Source organism: Erigeron canadensis, unplaced genomic scaffold (genome assembly GCF_010389155.1).
Source record: "Erigeron canadensis isolate Cc75 unplaced genomic scaffold, C_canadensis_v1 Conyza_canadensis_unscaffolded:263, whole genome shotgun sequence".
Classification (NCBI taxonomy): domain Eukaryota; kingdom Viridiplantae; phylum Streptophyta; class Magnoliopsida; order Asterales; family Asteraceae; genus Erigeron; species Erigeron canadensis.
The window spans coordinates 47,501-64,823 of NW_025215673.1; the positions used below are offsets into that span (position 1 = coordinate 47,501).

General features: G+C 44.6%; 3 protein-coding genes and 1 non-coding gene across 4 annotated transcripts; all 4 read right to left on the reverse strand.

Annotated features, from left to right (window-relative positions):
• Window positions 1-6,047: 6,047 nt before the first annotated feature.
• On the reverse strand, window positions 6,048-7,606 carry LOC122584404 (cytochrome c oxidase subunit 3). The gene has a single exon (XM_043756583.1). It carries the CDS (start codon window positions 7,561-7,563, stop codon window positions 6,766-6,768), a length of 798 nt encoding a protein of 265 aa, XP_043612518.1. The 5' UTR covers window positions 7,564-7,606; the 3' UTR covers window positions 6,048-6,765.
• Window positions 7,607-7,712: 106 nt separating this feature from the next.
• On the reverse strand, window positions 7,713-10,030 carry LOC122584405 (putative ATP synthase protein YMF19). The gene has a single exon (XM_043756584.1). It carries the CDS (start codon window positions 8,613-8,615, stop codon window positions 8,136-8,138), a length of 480 nt encoding a protein of 159 aa, XP_043612519.1. The 5' UTR covers window positions 8,616-10,030; the 3' UTR covers window positions 7,713-8,135.
• A 2,450-nt stretch (window positions 10,031-12,480) lies between these two features.
• Window positions 12,481-16,796, reverse strand: LOC122584394 (ribosomal protein S3, mitochondrial). Its single transcript, XM_043756575.1, has 2 exons — window positions 15,918-16,796; window positions 12,481-14,184 (listed from the first exon to the last, which is right to left on the reverse strand). The coding sequence occupies exons 1-2, from the start codon at window positions 15,989-15,991 to the stop codon at window positions 12,549-12,551; spliced, it is 1,710 nt and encodes a 569-aa protein (XP_043612510.1). The 5' UTR covers window positions 15,992-16,796; the 3' UTR covers window positions 12,481-12,548.
• Window positions 16,753-16,824, reverse strand: TRNAE-UUC. The gene has a single exon. It is a non-coding gene; the product is annotated as a tRNA-Glu (tRNA).
• Window positions 16,825-17,323: the final 499 nt, after the last annotated feature.

Consider the following 17,323-nt stretch of genomic DNA (forward strand, 5'->3'; position numbering starts at 1 on the left):
AGGTTGAGATAGCAGAAATGAAAGTCCCTTCAAACGCGTTTTTATGGAGTTCGACGACCGTCTCGGAATGCTAAGATTGAAACACTCCTAGCCCCACAGCTCTTTGTGTTGGGGCCGGCCGAGATAACCATTTCATACCTCCCCTGATTTTCAATTGTCAGTTGCCAAGGTTTGCCTTATACAGCTTAATTCGCAGGCAGCAGAAAGTTTTGTGTCAGCAGCTCTACAGAGCCAGGGATACTGTCCCATAAATGGGAATAGGTCCATACGATCGAATAGGGTCTCTGCCAACCAGTGAGGAAGTTAGTTGGAAGTCCTTATTGCGTGTAAGGCTGGAATTTATAGTTATTATCCGGTCAAATGGAGAATTGAAAGGTGGGTCTTCCTATTCCCGCTTATGAAGGCATATGCCGGCCATCACTTATATTTATCGGATGGGTGGGCGAAGGTATCTTCTCTCTTCTTTCATGGGGTCTCCTATATAAATCTAGCCCGTTATTTCATAACCGCAACTTTTCCACCCGAACTTTTTATTTGGCTCGCTTACTTGCCCGAGTGAGTGGGCTTCCAGTACAGCTTAGTTGAGAGTGACCTTGTCACTGACTGTGTTCGCTTAACCTCAGAAATAGCCGACTACTTACTTCAATTGCTCAAGGGCTTGGGTCAGAAGTGTATTGCTACCATCCGGCCTCGAGACAGAACTAAGGCTATCCCTTCTGGGTTCAGTTTTATGCTTTGCTTTGCTTCCGTCTTTCTGTCTTACTTGGTTGACTTCAACAAGGCTTGATAGTTCAAGTAGTAAAGGAGGTAAGAGGCCTAGAAAGGTTCTCGCTTTTCGCTCTCAAGAGGAGAAAGAAATCCAGTGTTAGCATCCGCTGCAAAAAGATCTTCTTTGACTCATTTATGAAATCATCTGCTGTTGGCATATCATCTCTTGGTATATACCTTCTTCTTTTCCCAGTAGCCGGTGCAGAAGACGAGAGGGACCTAAGCGCAGCATCTCATTCCTCTCTTTTCATCTCCAAGAACTCCTACTCGAGCAGGGTAGGGAAAGAGCGCTTACTTTTACACCGACTAGGAGAAAAGAGTAAGGGCTGATTCAACTAGCACTGGTTACGTCCTTCTTTCAAACATAGTCTGATTGAACACTATGAAAATCTTTCATTCGGCAAGAGATTCAATAGAAACTGGCATCCTTTCTAAATATGCTCTTGCTTTCAAGGTGAGAGAGACTTGGGAAAGAGGCGGCGAAGATCAAACCTTTCGGAAAAAGCGAGTCAGTGTAGTGCCCCTCAACCGTCTTTCCATAAAGAACATATCATGGATAGCCTGCCTATCTTGATAGTCGTTAGTGGTATACAATCCAAAAGAAGGAATCATAGTAGCAGCCTCCGGTATCCGGTAAAGGGTAAAGGAGCGCCTATTAGTATAGTATACGGCCTTGGAACCAGCCAATTCGCTTACATTGATGACACTGCTAACAACGGATCCTTTGAAGACAGATAGTAATAGATCTTGATTTGCCTTCAATAAATAAATGGACGGAATACTCCACGCACGGGCAAGCCGTCAAGATGGATGATGAATAAGGGAAACTCCTAACTCGGTTGAATCCTGCGACTGGAAGGGCACGGACGGATTAAGGGAGGGAAGGAAGGAGTTGTGAAATAAAAGAAAAACCTGCTTGACTCGCCGCTGGTGCTATTACTGAATCGGTTGTGAAAGAATGGCTTTTGTTCTAATCATCCGCTGTCTCCATATCCGTTGTTCAAATAGCAGCTGCTTGGCTTGGAAGGGTTTCATGAATGGAATCTGCATCCCTTGCGCTATAAGCGATGTTTTTTTAAACCAGTGCTATGTTTGCAATAGACGGTGCCGCTGTTGAATCAGATATGGCACTTGAGTGAGTGGCATATCGAAAAGATTCATATGCCTCGAACAAGAGAAATGTCTTTTGAATGGAAGGCACCTATTGTGAGGGAATGGTCTTTTGCAAGACTAAGGGCTTAGAGAGAAAGCAAGGAATCCTATTAGAGTGATGCAAGTCAGCCTATAAGATGAAACCGAAGATACTAAGCCGGAGTTCGTAGGCGGGGAGCTACGGCTGAAAGAAAAGTATCTAAGACATAGTGTTGCCCCGACAGCTGCAACCTGATCAAACCTAGCTACTCTCATCTTGTCCGTTCGAGTTCGTATTCAAGCTAAGTCTCTTTTTCTAGGAGGTAACTGTAGTAGCGAGAGTAGTAAGAAGGCTATCTCTTCAGCTTTGTCCAATCATTCCGCTTCTAACCGTTAAGCCCTCTTTCATCAAGAACATGAAAAGCAGTTAAGTAGCCGGGTTAGATTAATTGTTATGGTAGATCCAATCGCTGTCACTATACTATTTATTATTAGTTCAGTGCGCTTTCGAGGTAAAGTGTGAACGGCAGGGCTTATACAGGTAGGGCCTCAACGTCCATAGGGAATTTTTCTCATGGTTGCAACTCGAGATTCCCTTCATACGAGACATCCTTCAATGAAGCGAGCGACTTACTATCAGGCGAGCAACAACTACATTTTATCATTTTGATAATAGATTGAAAACCGAAAGACAATCCTAGGTCCGAAAAGAGTCAAGCATACTTGTTGGCTACCCGTTAGCCTGAACCTTCTACTTCGGCTTACACATTCTATTGATATATCTAGAAAGCATCTGACTTTCGGGAAGAAGAGGTATTACCGAAGGCTTCGTCGCTTTCCTTCCCTAGCCGGAATAAATCCATTTCTTTTGTCTGTAAGAGAAAACTTATTCCATGAAATAGGAGCGCAGCGGAGTCATGAACAAACAAGAATAGCCACTTCCTTATCTACGCTATTGACTTTCCTCCCCTCGTGGGAAGTAGTCTCCCTTCTAAGGTCGGTCAACGGTAGTCTCCCTCCTAAGGTCAGTCGACAGGTAGCACTTCTCCGATTTCTGTTCTAGAGCCGAGAGAAGAATGCACACTGCCTATCCCTCTTTTATGGCTTATAAGGAGAGTCTACGGTAAGCAATAGAGTCCACAGCACCTAAGCTATTCACATATTAGGATTGGTTAGTAGTCTTTGATTATGAGACTAGGGAAAGTGAGACCATAGCCCTAAGTTCTTCTTTAATTGCTTATAGTGCACTGAACTGGGAAAGAGAATGAAAGATTGATTATTGTAAGCAAGACCCTAATCTAAAGCCAGAATCAAAGGCATTGCCACGGGGAAGTGAAAGGTGGCATGAAAGTAGAATCAGATTCTCAGAAGCAGACTGTCTTGAATTCATGTCATGCTTGAAGACTGCTTGAAAGCTAATCCTGCCTTCCTTCTAGCTTGACTGACAGCAATTCCACCGCGGAAGGATCCACGAAAGCCCTCGCTTGCTACAGCTTTCTAGCTACAGATCTCCCATCTTCCATCTTCATCTACCTATCATGACAAGGAAATTCATCTAGCATTAGTGGGACTATCGTTCACTGCCTTCCCTCTGATCTACCAGCTTAAACCCTGTGTTTCTTCCTACTATCGTTCACTTCCATACCTCTGATCTACCGGTTGAGCTCCCTTCCCTCTCTTCCGTTCTGTCTGATAGTCATTCCCCGCGCTTCTTCTGGCTTCAGTCAGTATGGTTGCTTCCTTGGTTCAGCCTCTCTTTCGGTTAAAAAGATCCGTATGCCCCTGGCCTTCCTATTGGTTCACCAACCCGCCATTCAGTACCGTCCGCACCCGCTGTCACAGGTTTTGAACCCTTAGACGAGTCTCGCTTGGAGTAGTACTCTGTACTCTCCACTACTTGTAATGTCCATTTACTACTATAATGCCTACTTGCAACAATGCCCGCATTAAACGCCGATTCTTCCCATGCGACGTGCTCCCCCTATATGGGTCATCAGTTCGAGTGGCATCCGTGTAGTCAGTACCACTTGTTTCTGTCTCGGACGACTCTTGCCTAGATAGCTCAGGCCGTACCGCCACTGGCGCTTGCTTTCCGTGCGTGGGCAGGGTCCCTTCGGAAGACGAAGCCAGTCCAGATTCCAGAAACACACAAGCTACGACTTTCTTCTTCGGACCCTCGCAAACTATGGTTACAGCTCCAGAGACCGAGTCGATCCTAGCTTCCCTCCACCTCAGCTTGCCTTCTTTCTTTGCCTCTCTATTCTATGTCCGTTGCTTATTCCCCTCTACTGTGCGGGTGCTAAGACTAGGCGAAGAATTCAATGAATCAGTTCGCTTGACCAACCCGAGCCTTCGAGCCTATAGTTCTTCTGATTTGGCTAACATCCTTCGATGACAAGCCGACCGAAGGAAGACGCACCGGGAGCCTACTTCTATCTCATCATAAGCAGGCGCATAGGCTATAGAATATAGAATCCCACCTTCTACTCTATCAGCTACTCTAATTTTGAGTTGGTCATAGGTTGACAGTTTTCGGGGCTCACTTTGCGGGTCAGAACTATTGGAAGACGAAAGAGAACTTATTTAGACGAATAGTGTGCCGATGCCATTACCCCCCAAAAGCCTACATTAGCAGTGCGGGTGAAATCAGACAGAAACCAAGTCCAAGAAGACCGAGGAGGCCTTGGGGTAATAGAACAAGGGAGGAAGAAAGGAAGGAGCTTCGGCTCCAGTTCCGCAAAGGTAGACTTTTTCCAGGTTAGCTAGAGAGAGCGATATTCATCTTTTATAGCTTGTTTACCGGAGGCCTCGTTTTCAGGTTTGATAGAATAAAGAAGTAGAATAGATCTCTCTTCTTAAAGTATACAACACTTCCCGCAAGGTTCACACCGCGGAAAAGGTTAAACGTCGTCTCTGTCAAATAAGCTATGAGACTCTGGTAATACCTGTTGCTGATCCTCATCTTGTACTTGTGAACAGCAGCAGAGGCCGCATATGATAAGTTATTCCAGAATCAATGTGAATATCGCGCCGAATAGGAGACTTCGTTGCACAATCGTGAGTCCCTTGAATATAGAGACAAGTTTGACTTGTAAAAAAAGACGTGAGTGTCCCTAAAACTATGCCCTTGTTCTAATAGTAAAAGCTCGCTATAAATCCAGTTTCTAGTATATAGATAGAGAGTCCCTAGCCCGAGAGACTAGTTCTCTCCAGTGTCTTTGACAACTATATACGAAAGAGTACGATAACAGGCCTTTCAGTGCCATCGAAAGAGCCTAACGCCTATATCCTACCAACCTCAATCTGCACGTCCGAAAGGGACCCTCTAATTCTATCATTCAGAAGCCTCAGGACCGTATCCATGAGGGTACAAAGATTTTTTTGAGGCTAGCAACCGATAGCAACTGTAGCATTAGGATCGACATTGTAAGATTTTCGGGTTTCAAGGTCATACTTAAACCGTATGATCCTTATAACTCATGATAGTTTGACTAAGTAAGCATGCATTGGAGCTTACTTGTTCTCAAAACAGGTGGTCAGGCTAGTACGGAAGTCGGGATTTTGATTCACATCACTGTATCTAAAACAGTTTTCTTCATCCCTTCAGATGGCTTACGGAGGTATTCCGAAGCCACCCGAATTGTTGCCTGTATCAGTCTCCCTCAATCGATCAGGGTATCCTGATATCATCCCTCGATTTCATCGCCGGATGATGATGCGGAAGGATGACCGGGCGGACGTTTTAGTTAAGCTCTATCTGTCTCTCGGGACTCGATCGAGTCATTCTTGTGTGTACTTGTCATTCGTAATGGTTTTAGTAACTCTTTCTTGCTTTCGTCACTTGTCATTCAGGTACTAGTATCTGTAAATCAACTCCACTCTTTCTTGTACCTGGCACTAGTCAAATTGTATCTCGGTTCATGGCATGTTAAAACGACTCTATCGGCTTATAGTCATTCCTGGCACTCGGCGCATGTCTTTGATCAACACCGGTTCCGTCACTCGTATCTGCTTGAACCAGTACTTCCTTTCTGCCGTTCCTAGGGACCACCCACTCCCGTTTCTTGGTTGTTGGTGTATTGGCTCTTTAGTTTGGTTCCCGGTCAAAGCCGTGAAAGCAAGATAGGGTGAACACATATGTATCGTAATATGGGTATGAGTATAGTATATGTACAAACAGGTAAGTGAACTACTCCTTCGACTGGTCTGCCCGCCGTTTGGGGGCCTACATCGACTAGGCCCCCCGCTGACTGAGGGAAGCGATCTGTCTTAAACAAGAAGATTTTCCGGGTGAACAATGAGATGGCATGTGAATGAGTGATATGGGGAGAAGGAATAAATTATTGTACGTATGATTATGGGGTCGGTACGATACACATATGGTGAACAGTCAAAGCGAGGGATGGGGTCTAGTTAAATACGATATGGGGAGATATGGGATACAGCTAATGTCGATAAGGAAGGGAGGGAAGGAGCTCTTGCCTTCCACTCAGAGCAGAACGTTCCTTCCGCAACGCAAGGCCTATTTCTTTCGTAGCAGCCAAGGATGAGTTCGATCCATTAGGTTCTTCGATTTGTTCAGAAAAGAAACGAGAGACAAGAAAACATCTTTGATTACGATTAAAAGGAACAATCTCAAATAGACCAAGATCCAATTTCAGGTCATTTCTTGGTGAACATGATCTGCCATAATCTCTTCGATCCCTTCATTTATGTGCCAGAATAAAGAGAGATTTAGTAGGAAAGTGGAAGATACTTTTTTGTATATGATAATAAAAGGGAGTGGGAAAGCTGCAGTAATTCTTTGGAAAAGCCCGCTTCTCTTTGTCTTCGAGCTTGAATTCTTCAATCCACTGATTCGTTCCTTCATATACCTCCCCACCAATAGATAGAGACAAATAGGAATAACCAAACCACGTCTACAAAATGCCAGTACCATGCAGCTGCTTCAAAGCCAACGTGATGCTCCTTGGTCAGATGACCAAGATATTGGCGAATACCACATATGATCAAGAAAAGAGTACCTATAATCACATGAAAACCATGAAAGCCAGTTGCTAAGAAAAAGGTAGAACCATAAATACTATCCGAAATTGTGAAGGGCGCTTGATAATATTCCATTCCTTGAAAGGCGGTGAATACTAGAGCCAGTAAAACGGTAGCTACTAAAGCGTAAACTGCTCGTTTTTCCTTCCCCGCGAGTATAGCATGATGAGCCCAAGTTACGGCAGCTCCGGATGAAAGGAGAATAAGAGTATTAAGAAAAGGGATTTCCCAAGGATCTAAAACCGCAATCCCTTTTGGGGGCCAAATACCTCCGATCTCTACCGTAGGTGCCAAAGAAGAATGAAAAAAAGCCCAAAAAAAAGCAAAAAAGAACATAACCTCCGAAACGATAAACAGAATAAACCCATATCGAAGTCCTAATTGTACGACTTTGGTATGATGTCCTTCCAACGTGGATTCACGTAGAACATCGCGCCACCATACGAACATGGTATATAGGATAAATATTAGGCCCAAACTGAGAAGTGTTGCACCCCCTTGAAATGAGTGCATGTACATCACACCTCCTACGGTGGTTGCCAAAGCTCCGAGTGAACCCGAAATAGGCCATGGACTTGGATCTACCAAATGATAAGAGTGCCTCTGAGATTCAATCATAAACAACTTTGCCTCGGTTGCATGTAAACCCCCCCTTCACCCCCGCCCCCTAAAGTGGTAAAGAAGGCTCTTTGGGGTCTCTCTTTCTATCTGACAGGACAAACAAATAGGAAGGGATGGTTCTTTCATTGCAAGAAGTCTAACTAGAAAAGGATCTCCCTATTACTTTGAGAAGAGAATTGTTGGTTTGACCGACGAACTACGTGGGAAAATGGACCTTCTTTCTTTTCAGAAAGCATTTTTGGAAAGTAACAATTCCATTAAGTTCCGGTTTCGGAAAACTTTCCACCGGGGCCTAACATCAAAGGCGCAGGTTGATCTCTCTGGTTGAGGCTGCAATTCATTTTGACACGTGGGAAGGGCTTACTCTACTAGTGTCTCGGCTTGGTCTCGCTCCCTTCCCGTACTATTCCTCCCCACTAAAAAAAGAGCGATTGAGAATCTCGAGAACCTTTCTGAACGTCTGTCTTCGCGGGGCGATTTGAAAAGGAGTATATCTTTCTTGTAGTGCCTTCCATTCCACTATTCTGATCGAGAAAGAATCTCTTCTGAACGACCAAGTCATAAGGAGATTAAAAACCGATGCTTCCTTGGCCGTGTAGAACATGGATTAGCATTATGTCATTCCTACAAGTGATCCCCCATCCAGGATTGGAAGAAGTGCTATATGAGGACTTCGAGATCAAATATAATATGTTCCTTTCCATTCCTCGTGAGCCGCTGATTTCTCCGAAACAAGAGATCAAAGTGATCTTCCTCCTTTTTCCCAATAAGTCGACGGCCTTACACCATTGGGAGACTTCGAATAAACTGGAGTACATATAGGATAGACCGGTGCTAAAACCTTTTCTCAAGATATCTTCCAAACTGTTGGGGTCCTTGCTCCGGATGTTGTTCGTACGGTGTGAAAGCAGTTGGTTACGTAGTTTTAGAATTCTGCTGATCCCAAGTAGTCCATCTCCATCATTGCATATGGCAATATAGAAAGTAAAGAAGAAAAGGCATAACCAGAAGAATTGTGTGAAATAAGTGAATTTATCCAGTTGAGGCATCTTGATTGAGAATAAAGGATTCCCCCCATACAGAAAGTTACTTTTTCCTGTACGAGTAGTGAAGAACTAATAAATTTGTTTTGTTGGTTGTTGACCAACGAAAAGAAATGGGATTTTTGGGCGTCAGATTCTTCTTCTTCTCTTACGATATTAAGAGTTTTTCTAAATTAAGTCGTAATCTTTATATACGATACCGCCAAAAGAAACTTCCTTCCGCGCATGGGGTGGAGGAGGGGATAGAAGACAGGATGTGACTACTGCTCTTATAAAGAACTGAATGAAACGAGTATCGATAAGTAGATTCGGGATGGGAATAGAAAAATTTATCCCTTAGAGCACATCCTTACCTACACCTACATTGAACTAAATGCGTTAAGCATATAGTTGCATTTTCATGCTAACCGAAAGTTGAATCAAGTATATCCTACTGAGCTCAAGAGATGAAGGGTAATTCTTTCTTTTTTAGGATGGATTCGATCCCACCTTTCCAGTCTAGGCTTCCTTCGCACAGGCTACACATGGTTCCAGGCTTCATAAAAGCGAAAAATAATTCCGGAGCAGCAATTTCACTCGCATCTGCTTGGACTGCTGGAAAGCTTTTTCCTCGCAGTTGGAAGAAGTCGTAACTAAGTAAGTATGCACGCCCGCGAAGTCACTTCCGCTTCCGACAATCATTCTCTTTGAGTTGATGGATCTTTAAAGAAAACCAATAGCGATGACCAAGTCCACTCTTTTTTCTTTTGCCTATAAGTGAGTCATTGATACCGAGAAAAAGCTCTTCCTTTTGTGGTTCGCCTTTTGTAATAAGTAGCACTTGACTTCCTTTTCTCCTCCCCGGAATAAAAACCTTTAGCTCGATCAATAGAGATAGATGCCCCTCTTCGAGCTGCTCCGCCCGGCTACCGATTCTATAGCTAGCTGTCCGTTGCACCGCCTTAATCAGGGTATCTTTACCTCATAGATAGAGCTGAGCTGTCCTTCTTTCTTATAGAGTACTTTACCTAGGGGATAGAGATGTGGAATTTACCTTCCCTCATAGATCGGCCTGCAGGGAGGGCTGTCTCCTACACACTGGGAGTTTTTCAAGTGGTTCGATCGAAATACATACAGGAAGTTCAAAGCTTGGGCAGAACAGAGACAAGGGAAGCTAAGCTCTTCGAGCTTTCTCCGCCAGCTCTATCTTATGTAGTGTGGTGGCCGGCCTTCCTACCAGAATGCCTCCGCGGACGGGCAGCGTGCTCCATTGTTGGTATTGCACAGTCGGTCCAGCATGAGTAGATCCAGTTTAGTCCGAACAGTAGGAATATCCCGAGTCGAGTAGTAGCCTCATGGAGGAAGACGAGGCTATGAAATAGGTGGATGAGATAAGATGTTTATTGAGGAGTAGGCTTAACCTGCGGAGGAGAAAGACCAGTGAAGAGCACCTTTAAAGCCGTTATATGCCCGGAAAGTCCCAGGTCTAAAGTAATAGGTACAAGCACTTCCCGCTTTATGTCTGATCTGAGGTGCTCAAGTGCATTCTTATTAGGTATTTTCTGATCCGCCGCTCACATTTCAAATCGATCATGCCCACTCTTCGTAAGGAAGACTAACCTAATCTTGCTTACCAAGACAGATATGAATGCGTGCTTCCAGCTAAGTGAATGAGCGACCAGGATAAAAGGATAACAGTCATACCAGTCCTAATAGATCTACCCCTAAAGTAGTATGAGAAGGGGAAAGATGTTCTAGATAACAGAGTTTCCGATCTGCCTGTCTCTTCATAAGAGCGAGGCTTTTGAATATTAGTCTTGCTGTCCGCTTGAGCCTGAGAGGATTTCTGATCGTTTAGAGGATCCTGTTAGCAATGCTCCTCTAGCCTTCAACAGTCAGGGTGAGTTGTCAGCTTCTTCTTTGGTCCCGCGGGGTGAAGGCCCTTCTAACTCGGAAGTAAGGTCACAGTATACGGATACCCCTGTGATAGACAGGGATCTTTCTCTTGTTACAGGTGAACATTCTGAGGGGGAACCCGCTTTGGCCTTTTCTACTCCCACTGGGATTTCGTTAGGGGGAAGCTCTGAACCCCTCACTCTTTCTCCGGACCATAAGACCTTGGATGGTTGGTTGTCGACTCTGAACGAATGATTTTATGTGAAGAAGAGGTGGTCACTATTATAAAGAATCAAATCCCGTTACAGTTAGGAGATCAAGTGACATCCGAGAGTCTTCTTCGTCTTTTGCTGGAACTCTTTTCTCTAAAGGTAGTGAAGTGAGCCGAGGAGAGGCTGGATGGAATTAAGCTCGACCAGCGGGAGAGGAAGCATGACCAATCCGATCTTGTTTCAGAAGCTGGTAGAGAATAGAATAGGCTGTGATGCCGGGAGAGATATTTTTTCTCTTGAGAGTTTCATACGACCAGGGGGATAGAAGCCCACGGAGGGGTAGGCTAAGCCGGAAATAGAGAGAGATGTGATTAGATTAGCACGAGGAAGGGAAGAATCTTGGTCGTGGGATAGCAGTTTTTGAATCAGTCTCATTTGGCGTTCAATAAGTAGAAGATCAAGGCAGCTTCCGCTTTTAGGTCAGCTCTTTGTCTCCTTGCTATAAAGAGTGAAGTGACCTTCGGTCGAGGAGAAAGTCAGTAAGAATAGGACCGGAAACTGTGCATTTGGCTATTGGTGAGTCTGTCTTTCTTGAGAAAAAAAATTGAGCGACCAGCCCCAAAGGGGCATGAGACTAGCCAACTGTCTATCCCTGTGGGCTAATTCAACTTATAAGCTTGCTATCTTAGCATCCACTTGCTATCTTAGCATCCACTTGCTATCTTAGCATCCACTTGGGATAACCTTTCACTTGGATACGATCTAAATTCCACATTCAAGAAAGAACCAGACCAGGCCAACCAAGAGATAGGATCAGATGAAGGAGAGAGAGAACTACTATTGAAAGAAGGCGAATCGCTACTTATTGTTGCTATAAAAAGGAAAAAGACTACTTCTTGGACTGTGCCGACACCCTAGAAGACTAATTAGAGATTTGCTAAGCGAACGCGCCTAAAAGCGCTTCTCCTAGCTTGATCTTAAGTCTTATACATTAATTAAGCAATCTGACTTATATGCTCCTCTCCCCTTGCTTTATTACACCGATAACTGCAGATGAAGCGAAGGACATCGATTATCTATTTAGACGAACGAAGAGTAAGATAAAGGCAGCTAATTCACCCGCATCTGTTGGAGGAAGGAATAGACAGATAAATAGATACTTTTTCTCCTTTCTCCCATAAAGCTTCCTTTCCTGAATCTTAGCTCTTATCTTTCTTATTTATTCTGACTACTATCACTTTATAAACCGGGCCTGGATAATTTAACCAAAACGTATCAGGGTAGTACGCCTGGAACAAGAGGGTTCGTCGTACAATTTCGGCGATTACAAAAATAAAGGAGTATATCCCTCTCCCTTAGTGTCTTTCCACTTCCGTCGTTCAGGAACAAACACTTCACCTAATTCTTTTGAATCCCGGCCCGCTTTTTCCCCACTAACTAATTACGTTACGACCACTGAACAAACTTGGTTGACGAACATAGTTTATGCGCCGCTAATGTAGCGGCTTGTCGAGCATTTGACAAACTCACACCATCCATTTCAAATGGGATTTGTCCTGTGGACACACGAGCAATCCAACGCGTAGGATTTCCTTTTCCTCTTCCCATTCTGACTTCTGTAGGTTTCCCGGTAATAGGGAGATCTGCGAGAACTCTTACGCATATCTTACCATTTCTTCGGAATTGTCCGCTCATAGTACGATGGAATTGCCCAATTCTAGCTCGACGCGCTGCTTCAATGGCTCGATATGAAAGACGACCAGCTCTACAACTTTTAGTGCCATATCTTCCAAAACCAAGTCGTGTACCGTCCGGTTTGCAACCCCTACTACATCCGCCTTTACGATATTGACTATATTTCGTACGTTTCGGATATAGCACGTCCCCTTTCTTTTTGACTATATGAAATCCACACTTTGACACCTGAGATTCCGTAACGAGTAGATACTTCCGCAGGAGCATAATCTATTTTCTGGTTAAATACATTACTAGATGTTTTTCCATACTTTCCGCATTCAGTTCTAGCTATTTCTGCACCTTCTAATCGACCTGAACAACATATACGGATCCCCTCCACCCCTTTTTTCATTACTAATCGAATATCCTTCACTATTTGACTAAAAATGGAGCGAAATGATCTTGTTTTGTTCCTCGGTTGAAAAGAGATATCTTGAGCAATCGGAGAAGCACTTTGATAAACAGATTTGATCTTGACCGACTCAATTAAGGTATTAGTCTTTGTTCTATTAGACAACAAAGATCGCATTTTTTTCACTTCGTTCAAATAAAAGTTGTATCCGTACGGAATTCTTCTGTTTCTCAGTATGATCTCTATCATCATCTCTATTCCCTTTATCAATTCTCCTATCCCACCTAGGTCGATGAATTTATCTATCAATCCCATTACCTTATCCTTACACATGAGGTTCCAACATTTTTTCCTGAATTTTCTTAGGAGTTGTTCCCGGGCATACTCAAGCTGTTTCCGGGCATGCTCAAGTTGTTTCCGGGCATACTCGTTCTTATACACCCCAACCCCGTCCCTTGGAAAGAAAAAGGTAGCACCGAAGAAAGGAAAGAGCGAGATGGTGGTTTTTGTTGTTCCCGCGAAGCGAGGATGATTCGACCAGCGAATGAAGTGGGTCAACTTTTTGTCTTCGGCCAAAAACTTTTTCTCGCTGGTCGAGCTTTCGACAAAAAAAGCGAAACGTATTCTCTTATCTAAGCTTCTTCCCCGTGCATTAGCTCCCCCCATGGTAGATGGTTCAACCACGCCCGGTTCCACGAAATGATTGAGAACTACGACGGGGTCGAAATGCATTTGGTTCTTTGTCTTCAATAAGTATTGCATGACCGAATAATTCAAGGAAGGGCGCACCGCAGGGAGGGTCCTTTTAAGCGGATGACTCGTCGGGCTGTCGGAGGGGGACTTCTTTGAGAAAAAGAACTTGAATAACTTCGTTTTTCTGAAGGAGCCGTCATTTAGGAGGGCTATGTCATTTACAAGCCCGGCATATTTCGGATGCTTGAAGGCCCCGCTGACCCGAAGTGATTTAGAAAGATTCTTCTTTATCGATGGTGATCGGTCATGGTATCCATAGCGTTGCTTCTTTTTCGGCCAAATCCTGATTTCGTTTTGCTTCTCCCGGTCGTCGAGCCTGATCGACTCGACTCTTTTCCCTGCCCCCCGGCCTCTCACTTCGTTTCGTTCTTCTTCTGTACCGTCGCTTGAATGAAGACACCCGATCGGCCCGACTTTACCAAATGCCCACCACTGGCCCTTCCCCTTTCCGGGTCTGGATTTTTCGCGTCGTTTCTGTCGTCGTGGTCGACGGGGAAGAAAGAAATGAATGAATGTTCTTTTGGGAAAGTGTAGAATAATACACCTACCGAGACGAAAGCCAAAGGTGAGTCTAGTAGGTGGACGTATCGAACCGAAATAAGATCTAAGATTGACATCTTGATACACTGATTTACCATAATAATAAATAGAGTCAATGCGGACTCCGCCGTGGGAAGAGCCGCTTCTTTCTTGATAGGGGGCTTCCATTCACCAACGCAGACTAAAAGTGCTCTCCGAACCGTGCTGGATAGTCACCCATCACACGGCTCTCAAACCCAACCTGTGGTGTATCCCGGGTGACAAAGTAAAAGCCTTTGATCCTTTGCCCCATACTTTGAGATGCTCCTCCCCGCCGATCAAGCAGCGACGCTGCTCTTAGCTTTAAGCCGCTATCGTTCGGTTCGGATAAGTCAAGTCCCTTCGGTCAGTTCGCTCAGGTGATCCTCCCTTATCTTCCCTAACGTTCAGAGTTGTTCTGGTTTGAGAAAGGAGCACCGGCCGAGCGCCCTGAATGAATAATAAATTGACAGCAGAGGTAATTGCAGATTCTTATTCGAACGAGTTGAAGCTAACAACATGTCGATTACACAACACACCGGGGGTTGGTAAGAACTGAGGGACAATGCCCCTCTAACCTAAGTGGGCCTACCTGCGAAGCAACTGGTACTTGAGCGGTCGGGGGGGGGCGGTTTGGTTTCGTGCAAGGCCCTCGCAGCAGGAAGAGGCAGTTGTCATTTGGTTATCATTTGAAAGAAAACGCTCTTTGTTTGTATAAGGTTCCAAACCTTCGCACCCTGATGAAAAAGCCCTTTCTTTTCTATCTTATTAGTAAAGCCTAAACGTCCTTATTGAAGCCTAGATAACGATAAATCAAAGCGATAACGCACCTTTCCTAAGATTAAAATCGAAATAGAAGAGAAGGCCTTTCTTTCTCAAAGTAAACTTTCTCCCTTCCCTTCTTGCTTTAGAAAGATTGCAGCTAGCGTGCTGGACTAATATAATAGAAAGTCAAGGCTCTTCTCCTGTTCTACGAATCTACAACTCTCTTTACTGAGCGAGACTCCATCTATATCCCTACTAGTGGTTATTCTTTCCAGGCCATTTGTTTGACAGCTTAAACTAGACCCCACTTTCAATTAGATAGGTTTCGGTCTTAATCAAGATAGGTCAAGGGCGCGTCGGAACGGTCGGTAGCTACTTAGTCTCATCCGAGAGTATAATCTCCTTGTACTGCTTTTTTTATTTTTAAAAGAAAAAAGGTCGATTTAGGCTCCTTCCCTTCCACCGCATAGCTGCGGTAGCAGGTACTACGAGCCCTCTGTCCCACGCATTTAACCGGCTCGCGTGGTTCACCGGTTCCACCGAAAACTCTCATTTGTTGAAGCGGAGCATAGTGCGCTTTAGGCGCCGAGCGAGAAAGGTCTCTTCTTTCGTTTCGGTTTATTCACTGATCTGAAACTTAGCACTTGTTTTCTTATTGATTCCAGGGGCGGCGGCGTTCTTGAATGAAGTCTATCCGAACCGAATTAGCACTTCTCAGATCAGGCGAGGCCTCTCCAGCGGAGCTGGGCGCCGGGGCCCTGGCTGCACTAGCGATTGGCGCATAGGGGAGTGGTTGCCCGGCTTTCTCGGCCTGGTATCCTGCACCTCGCGTTCATGATATCTACATTCAACTGTGCCCCGGAGACACGGTCGAAGCACGCCCGCCCAGTGTGCTTCTTTCACGACATGCTCTGGTCCCGGGTGTCTTCCAGTGGTCTTCTAGCGTTAGAAGAAGTCGTGTCCGTCCCGGACATCTGCAACGCCCTTCCCCGCCTTTTTTTTTTAATCTGGGGTGAAGGAAAAGACTGACCCCTTCGGTGACTTTCGCGGTCGCCCTCACTGAACCAACTTGAATCTGAACTACGATTCAGATCAAGTCTTACCGAAATCGGATTTCCTTTTCGTGCCATATGCGCTTAGACTTTACTTTTTTTCCCTTTTTTATTCCCGGTCTAATATTAGTTCTCGAAGATCTTCGTTTCCGTGTAGAAGAAAACTCTCCAAATTAAGATTGTATGAAAGTGACTCCTTAAAGCCTTTCTTTTAATCGGATGGAAGTAAATTCCCTGACACTAAGAATGAAATATCTCCTACGGTAAATCTTAAACTATCATTTCCCTTTCTTTGTTTCAAGCTTTCAACCTCTCTTCCCCTCTTGAGTTGCGTTGAGGCAATCATTCATACAGTGAAAGAGTCTTCCTCTAGTCTTGCTTTGGCACCTATTTGTTTGGGACTTTTCCTTGTAGGCTTCTGTCTTAGATCCCTTTCTTCTCTCTTTTGTGCTTACTAAGTCTTTACCGAAGGGAGAGGGACGAAGTGACTCTTTATTCTGTCTGAGTCTAATTGAGTAGATACAGAAAGGTAACAGACAATTTATCCCTTAAAAAAGTGAATCTTCCGAAGTCATCACCCAGATAGACTCTGGTCTCAGACCTTTCGAAATGCATGTGTTAAGCATATAGCTAGCCTTACAGAGTTTGTAGTCTCAATCACAGATGATTCGATCTTAGGCGAACGAGGTTACCGGCTCTCCGGCGCCATTTCGGTGCACTATTGGTGATCTCATCTTGCTTGCTGGGAGAGAGGAAGCTTCCGGACCACCTTTTCCAGCCAGATAGCGAGCGATCACTCAGCAATGAACACTAACTGAAAGCGGCCGGGAATGAGTACCTATCCCTTACGGGAATCGAACCCGTGTCTTCGACATGAAAAGACGATGTCCTAACCACTGGACGAAAGGGACCAAAAAGCCATTCTTCATATACCGCTCCGTGGGCTCCGAGAATAGAAGTGGTTCGTTTTCTTTCTATACGAAATTAAAGATTTCGTTTGTGTTCATGTTGGCGATTTCAGATGTAAATTCGGCGGTTCGTCCCCCCTTCCTACGGGTTCCCCCACCCCCCTGAATAAGTAAGGCCCCGCTCTTTCTAATAAAAAAAGAGGGGCGAAGCGCCCGTTTGAAGTGGCGAAGGCCTTTGCTACAGTAAGAAAAAAAGTAGGTTTCGGTTACGAAGTCACTTAGTCGAACTATAAAGAAAGGGAGGCTAAGGTTACGAAGTAAGGTCAACTGGTTAAGGAAAGCTCAGGTTATGAAAAAGTTTAGCCGTTAATTAATTAAGTAGTAGTGAGACGTCGGTACGGAGTTGCGTCAGCTGTGGATATAGACTAGGCTAAGGGGCGGACTTCATCTCTTCTATTCTCTTCACTTACACCTTACACTTCTGCTGAGTCTAACGAGGCTC